The 13394-nt window shown below is 39.7% G+C and overlaps 2 protein-coding genes across 24 annotated transcripts in view; one reads left to right on the top strand and one right to left on the bottom strand.

Moving 5' to 3' along the window:
• Positions 1 to 13394, top strand: part of LOC117831160 (formin-like protein 13) — a 76197-nt gene that overhangs the window by 17199 nt on the left and 45604 nt on the right. For 14 of the 23 annotated variants that reach the window (XR_004634945.1, XR_004634943.1, XR_004634952.1 and 11 more), the window contains one exon: positions 5741 to 5846. The exons of 8 other annotated variants lie outside the window; for them this stretch is intronic. The gene's annotated coding sequence lies outside the window, so the exon portion shown is untranslated. Of the gene's footprint in view, positions 1 to 5361; positions 5522 to 5740; positions 5847 to 13394 lie in introns of all 23 variants that reach the window. One more of the 23 variants, XR_004634938.1, reaches the window with a different exon arrangement.
• Positions 1184 to 12815, bottom strand: parm1 (prostate androgen-regulated mucin-like protein 1). Its single transcript, XM_034709687.1, has 7 exons — positions 12377 to 12815; positions 11762 to 12265; positions 11228 to 11650; positions 9505 to 9661; positions 6998 to 7606; positions 3935 to 4013; positions 1184 to 3472 (listed from the first exon to the last, which is right to left on the bottom strand). Exons 4-7 carry the CDS (start codon positions 9533 to 9535, stop codon positions 3394 to 3396), a joined length of 798 nt encoding a protein of 265 aa, XP_034565578.1. The 5' UTR covers positions 9536 to 9661; positions 11228 to 11650; positions 11762 to 12265; positions 12377 to 12815; the 3' UTR covers positions 1184 to 3393.

Raw genomic sequence — 13394 nt, 5'->3', positions numbered from 1 at the left:
CTGCCTGGTTGAGTTCCGCATTTCCAATATGCCTGCCGCCGTCGATTGGCTTCAAAAAAGCTCTCAGGAACAGATGGGTGACGTCACGGATACTACGTCGATATTTTGTACAGTCTATAGTGCCGATCGAGAAATTAGCTTTCCAGACTACACTCGTCTTTTGTACCAGGCTGTAAACATAAAGATCATCTTTTTTTGAATTGGTGTGTATGTGGTTTCCGGTACTTTCGGAGACAGCCTCAAGTGGAACCTTGATGAACTGCAGTTTTTAGCACTTCCGCATTGCCTTCAATTCTCGCATTGCGCCGGACACATGCTCTCCTCCTGCAGGTGATCACACATAGACACATATCTGTAAGTAAAGCTTTTATTGTCCTCGTTTCGAAGGATTGTCTTACTATATCTCTACTGCTACACAATGAAAGAAATGAACACTCATTTAAAATTTCAATTTCAGCATTTATATTTGTATCATGAGAAAATTCAACAGGAACAAGTTAAAACAGAGAGGAGGCCTTCAACTGTAAGGGAGGATTGGGAACAAATTAACATTATTCTTTATTTCTGCCCTCTCTGAGGTCAACAGTCAATGATTGTACAGGCAGAGAACATTAACAGTGTTACAGTTTAATTCCTGAAGCTTAGGATAGAGTTTATATGAGGCCAGAACAATAAGTATCTGATGAAGCAGGAAGAAAGAAGAGGAGCGTAGGCAGGAGAGGAAGATTTAATGGGAAGGTTTTGAGAAAGAGGAAGAATGGATGTGGTTACGATGGGAGGGCAGTGATGACAGAGTAGTTATTACAGCTTCCACTAATAAACACCCTGCAGCCCATTGAGAGCAGAGACAAAGACAGTGCTTAACAACAGTGTCCATGTTTGTTTTACGCTCATGCTGCGCTATCATACACGTTTGGGACATCGATCACGCACCTTGAAACACTTTAAGAACTCAGATCAAGGTTATTCTCATAACCCAGAAGTCTTACAGTAGTTCTCTTTTAAGATATAAACTTTTGTGACCCACTTTCAAAAAGAGATCCCTTAACTTTTGATCGGCCGAGCTGTGGGATTCATTGCAAGTTCTTGAAGTGCAGAGTCAATAAAAGGTATACAAACGATGATGACATGATAAGGTTTCTGTTCTTTTTTCTTAATCAAGCATGACAAAAACTTATTTTCTTGTTTTTATCCATTATTCATTTTATTGCATCAACATTTTAGTTTCATTTCATGGCAAACAATAAAATCTACTCAAAGCATCAACACTCACATTAGTCCTTAACTTGAGATTATCAAACCATAAAATATCAAATACTGAAGGAGTGACACCTCGCAGTAAAATCTCACTTTAACATTCAAACACTTCACAAATGTTCCGATAACATTCAGTTATTAAAAAAAACACACATTCAAAAAGTTGATATGGTGTGACAGAGACACAATTTCCTGCATGACCAACATTCTATGAGGCCACATGATATGTTAAATTAAACCTCAATATAAAATCATTGTTGTAAGGAAATGTGCTGTCTTGGCTCAAGGTCAGGCTCAGGAGTAGATCAGGTCCCGGAGCAGGACGGGGATCAGTGCTTTGCACAAGGACACTTCAGCAGGATGAAAACAAGGATCCTCCTTTTTAAGGCAACTCTCTCAATGTTCCTCTGGAGATCAGGCTCATTTCAACGCTGTTGCTTTTAAAACTATATTAGCGTGAGTGTTGCCCTTCTTACCACATAAAATGCCTCATTAGGATATGTAAAAGCAGGGTCTAGCTCTTACTATTGCATTGAAATGTGGTTCAAAATGTCCTCTATCAAGATTATTTACATGACAAGGGGTTCAGAATCATTTCTTCCCATTTCAGCTTTTTCTCAAAAATTCAGTTTCCTACAGAAGGAAAATTTCCCCTTCTCTTGATGCACACAAAAAAAGGAAAACTGGGTTGTTTTTTTCTGTTTGTTTACTATAAATAATGTTGGTTTAAATGAAGCAATCATGAATCAGCTGTGTTATATCACAATTGAAGTGAAAACATGTTTCTGAGCAGAAGCCGACGTGAATAAGATCTGGAACACAAACATTTTGTGTCTCATAAACATCGTATGTACATTATTTACATGGCAGACATGTCCTGACCTAATGTTTCTTTAAGTTGTGATTCAGACTAGGGATGTTGACAATTAATCGAGTGTCGATTAATTGATTGTAAAGAACGTACTCGAACTGGACACTGAGTCTAATCTCTTGTTGCAGTAAATCCACATGTTGTAGTCTGAGTCTTCCCTTTATATGACTGTATGTCCACGGAGGTTATTTGTATAAGCCTGCTCCACACATTGATATTCAACTTGTTTAGCATTTTGAACATCTCAATATGATAAACGGGGAAAAATCGAAATTAGCATTATTTTTTACATGAAATACAAAGTTTTTTAATGATTAATCGATACTTGATCATTAACACTTCCAAAGATCGTTCACGGGAAATACTTAAAATCGACATCCCTAATTCAGACATTCTGATTCAGATTCTCTTCCTGATGTGATGCTGAAAACTAGAAAAGACAAATGTCAGGTCCTTATCTATTTCAAGCCCCAAATACTTCCTTCATCTACCAGCGGCTCACTTTCATTGTTTACAACTTTGTGGCTAAGCGTTTTAGATTAAATGCACTTCTACTTCATGATAGTTGCACTAAAAGGGAAGCTCTAGTGGGTTATAAATTTCATACATGACTTATGACAAAGGTGAAATGTCTGTCGAGTTCTCATGGCTGTTTGGTGGAATTCATGCACCTGGTGGCATCATACAAACTTGGCTACTACAACAGGTGTCCACTGACTTGTGAAAGTGAAGTGCTTGTTTTCACTGTGAAATTTCGGCTGCGTCTCTGCAGCCAGAGCTGTTTGAAACACTCCCTGAGTAAAAAGTATTTTCTGGGGTGCGGACTTGGCCTAATGGTTAAGTTGCGCGCCCATGTAGCGGGTGGCCCGGGTTCCAATCCAGCCTGTGGCCTCTTACCTGCATGTCATTCCCCCACTCTGTCCCAGTTTCCCACACTATCCACTGTCCTTTCCTCTATAAAATCAAGGTTTAAAAGCCCCAAAAAATAAACTAAAATAAAAAGTATTTTCTGATGATAGCTATCACTCCCTGAAAAAGGATAGGTGTGTTATGTCACTGATATTTTGCATTTTGCAATTTAGTGCAAACAAGCTACCATGCTACAAGTCACAGTGAAATGTGACCATCCCTAACTTATTACACACACACATACACACACACCCACACACACTCTAAATGCACATTGATCTGGGCTTCTTCCTCTGTAGACCGATGTTTTTATATATATGGGAGCACCTTCGGTAGTCTTCGTCAAACATTAGGGTTTAAGGGTCATACATGGGGTTGGTGAAGTGTCCTAAAGCTCCGGGGTTGCTCTCCAGTAGAGGTCCGTAGGATTTACGTCTGAAATAGAGGAAAACAACATACAGAAAAAAGAATAAATATAACATTGATTTGTTTGAAACCTTTGATTTATATTCACCAACAAAAAAAGGATGATAGTGTTTTTGTTTGCAAAGGATTTGGGAGTTAAGCTCAACACTAAAATGTGGTAGTATTCATACATCTGTTAAACAATATGTGTGCAAATAAGTGCATGAAAGTCCAATAACACCATTAACATTTGTAGCCACAAACAGCTTAAATAATAAATATGTACAGCTTCACAGAGTGCATTTATAGAGACTGCCAGGCCCAGTCCTTTAACAATTTAACCTTCATGAGACCTGTGAATATCATTTGACATTAATATATAATTTACCATCACACATTGAGACTGAAGGATTGCGGTTGTATGGATCCATTCTTTGTAAATGTGCCCTAACACATTTAATAGAAGATCAGTGTAAGAAGTGTTGAACTCACCGGATCTTGGAGTAGTAAAGTCCCCCCATCACTAAGATGACAATTGCGATGACGAAGAAAATAATGGCTGCAATACTCGCTAGAAGGAGAGAGAGAGAGAGATTATTATTATTGTTATTTTTATTTTTATTATCATTATTATTTTTATTATTCATATATTTTCTTTCTTCTATACAGCTGTGTTAGTTTAACATTGAATCTTATTATTCTGTAATTGTTTGTAATTTTGTGTTTTATTTCTTTTTAAGCTTTAGCAATGGTTACGTATGTTTTCCATGCTAATAAAGCCCTTTGAATTGAATTGAATTGAATTGAGAGAGAGAGAGAGAGAGAGAGAGAGAGAGAGAGAGAGAGAGAGAGAGAGAGAGAGAGAGAGAGAGAGAGAGAGAGAGAGAGAGAGAGAGAGAGAGAGAGACAATCAGTATTAAAGATATCTGTTTTACATGATAATGTGTTTTAGACGTTTCATATTCCAGCATTTCTGCCTGCATTTGAGCTAGCATATCGTAAATTTTGTTGATAAATTTAATGGAGTCTCAAAGTGGTTTAAGCTCGGGTCAAAGAAAAATCACCAATTTGAATTTAAAATCTGAAATACAAATTTTAATCATTTTTGAATATCTTTTGCTACAACTTCTCGAACAACTGCAAAAATTTAATTATCTTTGACTCCCAGCTGTCATCCACATGTGTTAGGTTGTATTAATCTGCATTGTTTGACTGTACTTGGATGCCCCGCAAGTGCAACAATGAGCTTTCTGTGATTAAACCTCCTGATTCTCTACAGTCTGCTTTCCAAGAGTAAACTATTTCAGAATCAGAATCAGCTTTAGCTTTATTGGCCAGGTAGGCTTGAACACACAAGGAATTTGACTTTGGTAAACTGTGCTCTCTTTGTACAAGGCATAAGAATAAGGCATACAAATAAAAATAAAAATATAATAATAATAATAACAATAACATCAGCTATAAATACAAAGAACAACAAATAGGCTTGACTAATACGCACAGACTAAAATAATATGATATTAGTGCAGTGGTGAGTAGCAGAGGTAGTTTTTACATTAAAAAAAAAGTATATGTAGGTGATACTTTAATAATAAAATAAATAGAATATGTGAATTCAATCTGAACTTAAATTAAATTTAGGATTCTGATTGAAGATTATCAATGTTGGGCTGTCATGGTTGAGTCATTGAATGAAATGATCAGAATAACTGGAGAGACGATAGCTCAGGTCAGGTATAGGCCAAAGGAAGGTCATGCAGGCTGGCTGCCCTTCAATGTCCGTGTAGTGATGAGGCTCTGTGAGCAAAGGTAGCTCTCAAAGGCAAAATCTGACAATCCATGTGATAGTTGTTGACATATTGAAGTCTATACAGTGCTGTTCTCAGCTGATAGAACCTCTCCATGTGATTGACTTGAAGCTCCTCCTGTGAGACCTGGATCTGTGCGTCAGGAATTGATGGCCAGTTTGCCCCGATAAGATAAACCCGAGGCTGGACTGACCTTTGAGCTTGAGTCTTCATTTGTAATCTGCTTGTGAGAAACTGGACGAAACAACACCCTAAAGATGTCCCTTTTTGTGTATGTAAGATACTACAGTCATACAGTGTCACACTAAAACTCCCTCCTCTACCCTGGTGCTTAAGTTTAACATAGTAAGATCAAAAATGGTGGAACATTACAGAAATAATGACACATTAATCCTGAATAGAAAAATCTCAGCTAGTCCAAAACTACAGTTTGACACTGGGAATGGTCTTATAGAAAGTATGTTTGATAAAGTCATTTCTTTTAATGCAGGAACTCTTCCCGAGACCCTTGAAAATCATCGCAAGACGCTGTAGGAACAGTTGGCAATTCCTGATGGACAAGGACCTGCTGCCGTTCCAACCCTGATCAGTAAAATGTACCATGTCTTCATTATTCCTTATGATTAATAGGACAAAGTAGAATGTGTGGTTTCCTGCTTAAGTGTAAATTACAGAGGAAAAGATGAGTCACTGACTTCAGTGTCAGAGGTATCATAAAAGGTCTGAGTCTGACTTTTATCAGATGTAATGGCTACTGATAAAGAGTTCGAACTCAAGCTATCGAAACTGAAGCTATTGGGAATTACATACCACAGAACACTCAAAAAGGCCAAAAGGATGAGAAAAAGAAGATGATGTTGTAGTTACTTAACATGTCTTTGTAAAGGTAAAGGTAACAAGAAAGAATAAGACCATAATTCAAAAGAAGATATCAGCATTCAGTTTGAAAAACAGGTCATGTGTGTCTGACTTTCTGAGTCACCAAGTTAGGAATTTCCTCTGCGCATTCAATGTCTACCATTCGGAGACAGCTCTGTAATAAGTGGTGTATACTGCTACAATAATTGTCAAGCAGAGAATAACAGGATGGCATGAGAAATCAGGTCAGTGGTTTAACAGTTTTGCGAATGATAAAGTGAGCAGGAAAAGAGCTGGAAGACAAACGGCTTCACACAGCGGCTCTTTGGTTTCACTCCTTCAGCCTGTAAAGACTAAACTGCAAAGTAAACAAGGAAGCATGTTGTGTTCACGTATTAACCAAAGACTGGCACAGTGCTTAAGAAGGTCAAAGGTTGATGTAAGACCCCTTTTTTTAAAGTGATGTGATCGCCTGTGCTTTGTTTGTTTCTTTGAGGCGTGCTTTCCTTTGACATATAACCACAGTTAACCTACAGCAGATTCATGCCAGGAATAATATGAAACAGAGATTACTTGCTATGATGAAATTGTTAATAAGTAACTGTCAAAGAATGGAGAGGAGGAAGAGAGACCAGAGTTGCATTGTGATATTCACTCCAGTGCTAAATAGTAAATCTGTATTCAGCATTCTAACATGCTAAAGCAGTTTATTTAAATGCTAAACATCTGATTTTTTTAGCACCTAAAATAATATTGTAACCCTAACCCTAAAATAAATACAAACCCTTGAATGAGAAGGTGTTTCCAAACTTTTGACTGGTAGTGTATTTGACATTGTATTTATAATTTACTTGATCTAGTATTAAAAAAAAAAACGTTTGACACGAACCTGAGCTCAGGCCCTCAGACTTGTGTCCCTCTTGTTCCACTGTGATGGTTTCAGTGGTCTTAGTAGTGGTGGTGGGACTGGTAGTGGTGATCTTTTGGGTGGTGCCAGCAGGGCTTGAGGTTATGCTGGGAGTGGCGGTGCCCATAGATTGTGTGGTCCCGGGGGGTTGTGTGGTCCCGGGGGGTTGTGTGGTCCCGGGGGGTTGTGTGGTCCCGGGATTAGTGGTTATTGAACTGTTGGTTTTTGGAGTGGTGTTTGGACTGGCTGTGCTGGTGGATTGGGCTGTACTGATTGGGCTGCTGGTTTGTGTTGTACCGAGAGTGGTTCCGGTGGGCTGGATGGTGTCAATGGAGCTGTTGGTGGGGCTTGCACTGGTGGACTGGGTGGTGTTGGTAGTGTTGTCAGTTTGCACGGGGGTCGTGATGCTGGTGCTAGAGTCCTGGGTCTGTGTTGGGATGGATGCAGATGAAGTGGATGCAGGGGTGGTTTCTGGTCCTAGAGTAGTACCCACAGTGGTGGTCGGATTTTGGATGGAGGATGTACTTTGGGTTGTTAGATCAGTGGAATTTACATCAATTGCAGATGCCACTGTTGTGGACAACAGCAGACCTACAATTCATAACAAAATAAGGCAGTTATTAGTCAATCTTATTTAAGTATACTGACTGTTATATCCTCTGTCATCCATCAGTCATACATATGTTTGCTACAGAAATAGTCCACCAACAAATGCACCACTTCCTCCTGTTTCAAAGCAAAGTTTCATCACAAGCGTTTCAATGAACAGGAAGTCAAAGATAAGCCATGACACACTTAGGATTTCTCCATCCTGTTAGTATGTTTCACTGCTTCTTATACTACCTACATTAGCTTCATAATGCCAATATGTAAATGATGGTACTTTAAATTTAACTTGAGACCTTACCTTTAGTCTCTGTTGCCTCATTTTACAGCTTGTAAGATGATTCCTATATTTCTACATCCCTTCCTCTCTTAAACTTATTCAACTACTCATCACAACACTGAGCTCAACACAAACACAGAGAGCTTTATGCCCTGAAGTCTGCTTTAAACAAGTAGAAGCATTTTATCTGTTGTAACAATTCTGGCCAAGTGTTGCTTCTAATAACATCAAAACCATAGACTGTATAAATAATCGACGTAGTTTCTGTGACGGCACCCATCTGTTTCTGAACCTGTTTTGAGGCCAATTGGTGACGGCAGCCGTATTGGAAATGTGGAACTTAACATAACTGCTGTCGAGTTAGAGTGACGTAAAGAGGCGGGCTTTGAGCCTCCTCCCTAACAGCTACAGTGTGCCCACCTGTCAATCAAGTCAGCTGTGTCTCTCGTAATGGAAAACTCGTAATTTTAATATCTCCAAAATTGCCGCGTTATGAAAAAATTCACCCCGTACAGTGTGTGCCGATCGAGAAAAGAGCTATCCAGACTACACTCGTTTTTTGAACCAGGCTGTAAACATGTTTATTTCTGCTGTAAAGATCGTCTTTTTAAAATTGGCGTGTATGTGGTTTCCGGTACTTCCAGAGCCAGCCTCAAGCGGATCCTCGATGATCTGCAGTTTTTAACACATATTTTTAGACCGGAGATTGCCGCTTGATCAAAACCAACTTTTTTCTACGGTGTGTATATGTAAGTATCAGTATCAGTGTTGGCCAAAACCTCTTAAAAATATTGGTATATTGAAGTTTTACCAAAATCCAATATTGGGCATCTCAAGTTGTCATACAACTGGGTCAAGCTGCACAGAGCAGGTGAGACAAGAAATAATGTTCAAAATAACACGTCATCAACATTAAATACTAAAACTGGCAGAAACACTTCAAAATTAACAAATTTTAACAAGGGAAGTATATTGGGAAAGCAGAACCCACTTCTGCCAACCAATAACTAAGATGTCACAGACGGCAGCACTTCTGAACAAATGAGCAGTTGTCGCTTTGTACATTTATATAAATGTTAATGAACTTTTTGGACACTAACTTCACTTTTTAAAATGTATCTTTGAGAAAATAGACCTAAAAGTGGCTCCACGTATTGAGGTAAAGCATATCAGTTTGATAACACGCGTGAGTAAGTGTGAGTCTTTCATCACCGCTCACAGATTGCAATACAACATGTCAGACTTTGAAAAGGTTTCCTGCCTCTGACTTGTATCTGTTCAGCAATCTGTCATTTGTGAGGACTGACTAACCAACGACTACACTATGACTTATATATAGAAAACATGTGTTTCAAAACATTATGTTGTTATTTATAGGAAATGCTGTCATTTGAAAAGCGACCTAAATTGTATTTGTCGACATTTTCAACAACGGCGAGGATGATTGTGGAGCCTTAATACTCCTGAGAAGTGACATGTTAGCTGAGGTGACAACTTTCCTGCTCTTAATCCTCCTAATATTTCTCAAGAAGTTTACATTAAAGCAAACAGACTGCTCACGTAGTAAATAAAATCAGATACACCGATGGCAGAGTTTACTTACATGTCATCAGAGTTTGTAGGCTGACCCTCATTGTTGTGTTCCTTTCCTGTAAATCTCAACCAACACGTGCTGAAGTGTAGCTCTGTGCTCTGTGCTCTCTGAGGACGGCTGTAGTGTGTGTGGCTGCAGCTGCCTGGAGGTGACTGATTATAAGAGCCTGGGGGCGAGGTTGTGTAATGACTTCATTCAAAACCTTACAGGGCAGATTGCACAAGCCCTTCTAATGAAAGAAGGAAGTAACACGAAGGTGACACATTGTTCTGGTAATATTTAGATTAAATATGTCACATTTTAAAATACTGGTGATCTTATTGTAAGTCATTATTCTCAATCTGATATGATTAATATATAATTATAATAATTAATTTAAGGATTATTTTCCCCTTTATTTAACACTTCCTCACCACTTTAATATTTCCAAAAGGTTGATATTTAAGCTCCATAATGTTTACTACAAAATCTATTTTGTTCCTTTATAAGTTTATACAAAGGCTTTTTTTTTTTTTTTTTTTTTTTTTTTTAACATTGTTTTTCATTAAATTCATACTCAGTTATAACTCATTGGCATCTTACTTGTAATTTAAATTGTACACCAGCAGAGAGCAGCACATACAAAACATAGAGTACGGCAAGTTTCAGCCCTTCCTGTCTCTAAAAATGTAAAGAGACGTGTGGATTTATTTGCATTTAAATAGATAAGACTACTTGTTTGATTAGTGTAATAATAATTATTACTAATAATTCATTGATTTGTTAGATTCAATCAAAATGTTGCTGCAAGACTTAAACTGGAACAAGAAACAGTGAGTATAACAGCACTAGGGATGTAAATTTCAAGTATTTTCTCCCCACTGTGCTTCTTTACCTGCAGCAGGTGTGCTTTATGAACCAGCTCTCCCCACCTCCATGAATGTCTCATCTTCATTGAGGATTTTTACCCCCGGTGTGCGTTAGTGACAAAGACACAACACGGGGACGTCTGTTTAATATTTGATGTTTGACGTTTTTGCCGCTATTACTGTAAAAAGCTCTGCATCTAGCTTGATTTATTACAGTTTGGTGAAACATCAGCCTCCTTCAGTAAGTTTTGATCAACTCCTTGTCATCAAAGATGCAGATTCATTTCAGAGTGCCGTGAACTGACTGTGTCCAGTGCGCCTGTCACTGCAGGGGCATTCAAGGACCGTCGTAAATATGCAATACAGTCCTTTAATGACATTTTTCTGTGAGTCAAGAGAATCAAAATACAGTCACAGTGGTCACATCAAGAATGTTTTCTTTTGACATTTTAGCAGGGACAGGCTGAATTATTTAACTTAAGATATTACACAAGCAAAAGTGTTAAAGGAGTGTTGACGATTTGAACACTTGATATAACCCTGTTACCAATATCTGATCAACTACATGAATTATTTAAAGAGTGAAGATGTCTTGGCAAAAATCAAAGACTAAAATGTTTTGAGTTTTAGTCGACTAAAACTAGACTAAGACTATAAAGGGCTGAAAAGGCTAAAATGAGACTAAAACTAACTGGCATTTTCGTCTTAAGACTAAGACTAAATCTAAAATAGCCCCGAAAATTAACACTGCATGCAAACACAATAAACTAAAATGGCTTGGCTCAGTATCTGCTGGGATGGATGCAGAAATGTCGCCCTTTTTGCTTTCTTAAGTCCTTGGACAAGATTACAGCTGAAGTTCTGGCAGAAAGACGGTTTCTTACCTAAAGTGAATGCTGAGACCTGCGTCACAGATGTTGGTTCAGGACCTGACGTTGAGGCCTTGGCTGTGGTAGATTTGTTAGTTAGTGATGAAACTGGATCCCCGACAGTACTGCTTTGCCTGGCTGTCACTTGGATGGTATATTCAGTAGGAACTTGAGAGTTGGCATCAGCATTGATGGTGGTAGGAGCTGAATTTGTTACAGTCACATCAACAGATAACAGGGGCGCTTGAGTAGATGGAGGCTGGACAGTCGTGGTTGGTGCTGCTCCTGAGTATTCCTCCATCTCCTTTGAATTGCTGGCTTTAATGGGTGGAACAGTTGCAGAAAGAGAAGAAGTTTGTGGAGCGGCTGAATGTAGAGATGATGACGGCAGGATGGATGCAGTCTGTCCCGTGGGAGCAAATGTTGTTGATGCTGCTGCTGCAATGGCAGGAAAAAAGAGGTTTCATTGGTTAGATCATCATTCCTGATTCATAGGGACTGAGGTCTTAAAACTGAAATAATTTTGGCTGAATTAAACATTTGTCTTACCTAATGAGCTAGTGCTGTTGCTGTTGCTGCCTGTGGTGGTCGGGATGGACACTGAAACAGTCTGAGTTGAAAAGTTTAGTTCATGACCTGCAGTAGAGTCCTGGGCTGTGGCGGCTGGAGGTATGGAAGAAGCTTTAATCGTGCGTGTCGCTGATGAAACTAGATCAGAAGTAATGCTTATTTGTCCGGCTGTCACTGAGTCAATGTACTGAATATGAACTGAAGAGTTGGCTTCAGCGTCCCTGGTAGGCTGAGCTGAAATTGTAGCTGCTGCATCACCATGTAACTCTAGAGGTTGTGTCGATGGAGGCTGCACAGTTGTGGTCAGTGCTGCTTCCAAGAATTCCTCAGTCACCTCCCTCTTCGTGGCTCTAACAGGAGGAACAGTTGCAGAGAGAAGAGAGGTTTGTGGTTCACTTGAGTAGAGTGATGATCCTGAGGATGAAGATGGTGGGATGGTGGTCGCTGCAGTCTGTCCTGTTGGAGAAAATGTTGTTGATGCTGCTGCAATTGCAGGAAAAAAGAGGTTTTAATGGTTAGATCATCATTCCTGATTCATAGGGACTGAGGTCTTAAAACTGAAATAATTTTGGCTAAATTAAACATTTGTCTTACCTAATGAGCTAGTGCTGTTGCTGTTGCTGCCTGTGGTGGTCGGGATGGACGCTGAAACAGTCTGAGTTGAAAAGTTTAGTTCATGACCTGCAGTAGAGTCCTGGGCTGTGGTGGCTGGAGGTATGGAAGAAGCTTTAATCGTGCGTGTCGCTGATGAAACTGGATCAGAAGTAATGCTTATTTGTCCGGCTGTCACTGAGTCAATGTACTGAATATGAACTGAAGAGTTGGCTTCAGCGTCCCTGGTAGGCTGAGCTGAAATTGTAGCTGCTGCATCACCATGTAACTCTAGAGGTTGTGTCGATGGAGGCTGCACAGTTGTGGTCAGTGCTGCTTCCAAGAATTCCTCAGTCACCTCCCTCTTCGTGGCTCTAACAGGAGGAACAGTTGCAGAGAGAAGAGAGGTTTGTGGTTCACTTGAGTAGAGTGATGATCCTGAGGATGAAGATGGTGGGATGGTGGTTGCTGCAGTCTGTCCTGTTGGAGCACAGGAGAACAGAAATCACAGTGAAAGTTAAAACAACACGATTACCCACACATGAAAAAAAGTCATGTGATGATGGGGTTCAACTGTCAAACTCTGCTTTCACTGGAGATCATTTACGTGTCATCGGCCTAACCGCTGGATATTCCTGCAGAACTCTGGAGATTTAGGATGCATAGAAGCAGAGGAAGCATAGAGCTACGAGGGAGGAGAGCTGGTATGAGAAGACGGAGGTTTATGGAGAGGAGATAGAAGCTGTGTCTCTCCTCTTTCATCATGGGCAACGTGAGATCTCTGGATAATACGATGGACGGGCTAACAGGACTAGCCAGGAGTCAGACAGAGTTTCAGGAATGAGGCATGGTGTGCTCCACGGAAACGTGGCTGCATCAGGATATTCCCGACCACAACGTCTCCATTGACGGCTTCCAGACTGTCCGAGCAGACCGGGATAGCACTGAGAGCGCTGTGGGCCTCCGACCATATTATCTTCACAGGAAGATCTCACATGTCATACTGGTAGCCGTTAACATC

Source organism: Notolabrus celidotus, chromosome 19 (genome assembly GCF_009762535.1).
Source record: "Notolabrus celidotus isolate fNotCel1 chromosome 19, fNotCel1.pri, whole genome shotgun sequence".
Classification (NCBI taxonomy): domain Eukaryota; kingdom Metazoa; phylum Chordata; class Actinopteri; order Labriformes; family Labridae; genus Notolabrus; species Notolabrus celidotus.
This window is presented reverse-complemented; position numbering and strand designations above follow the sequence as displayed.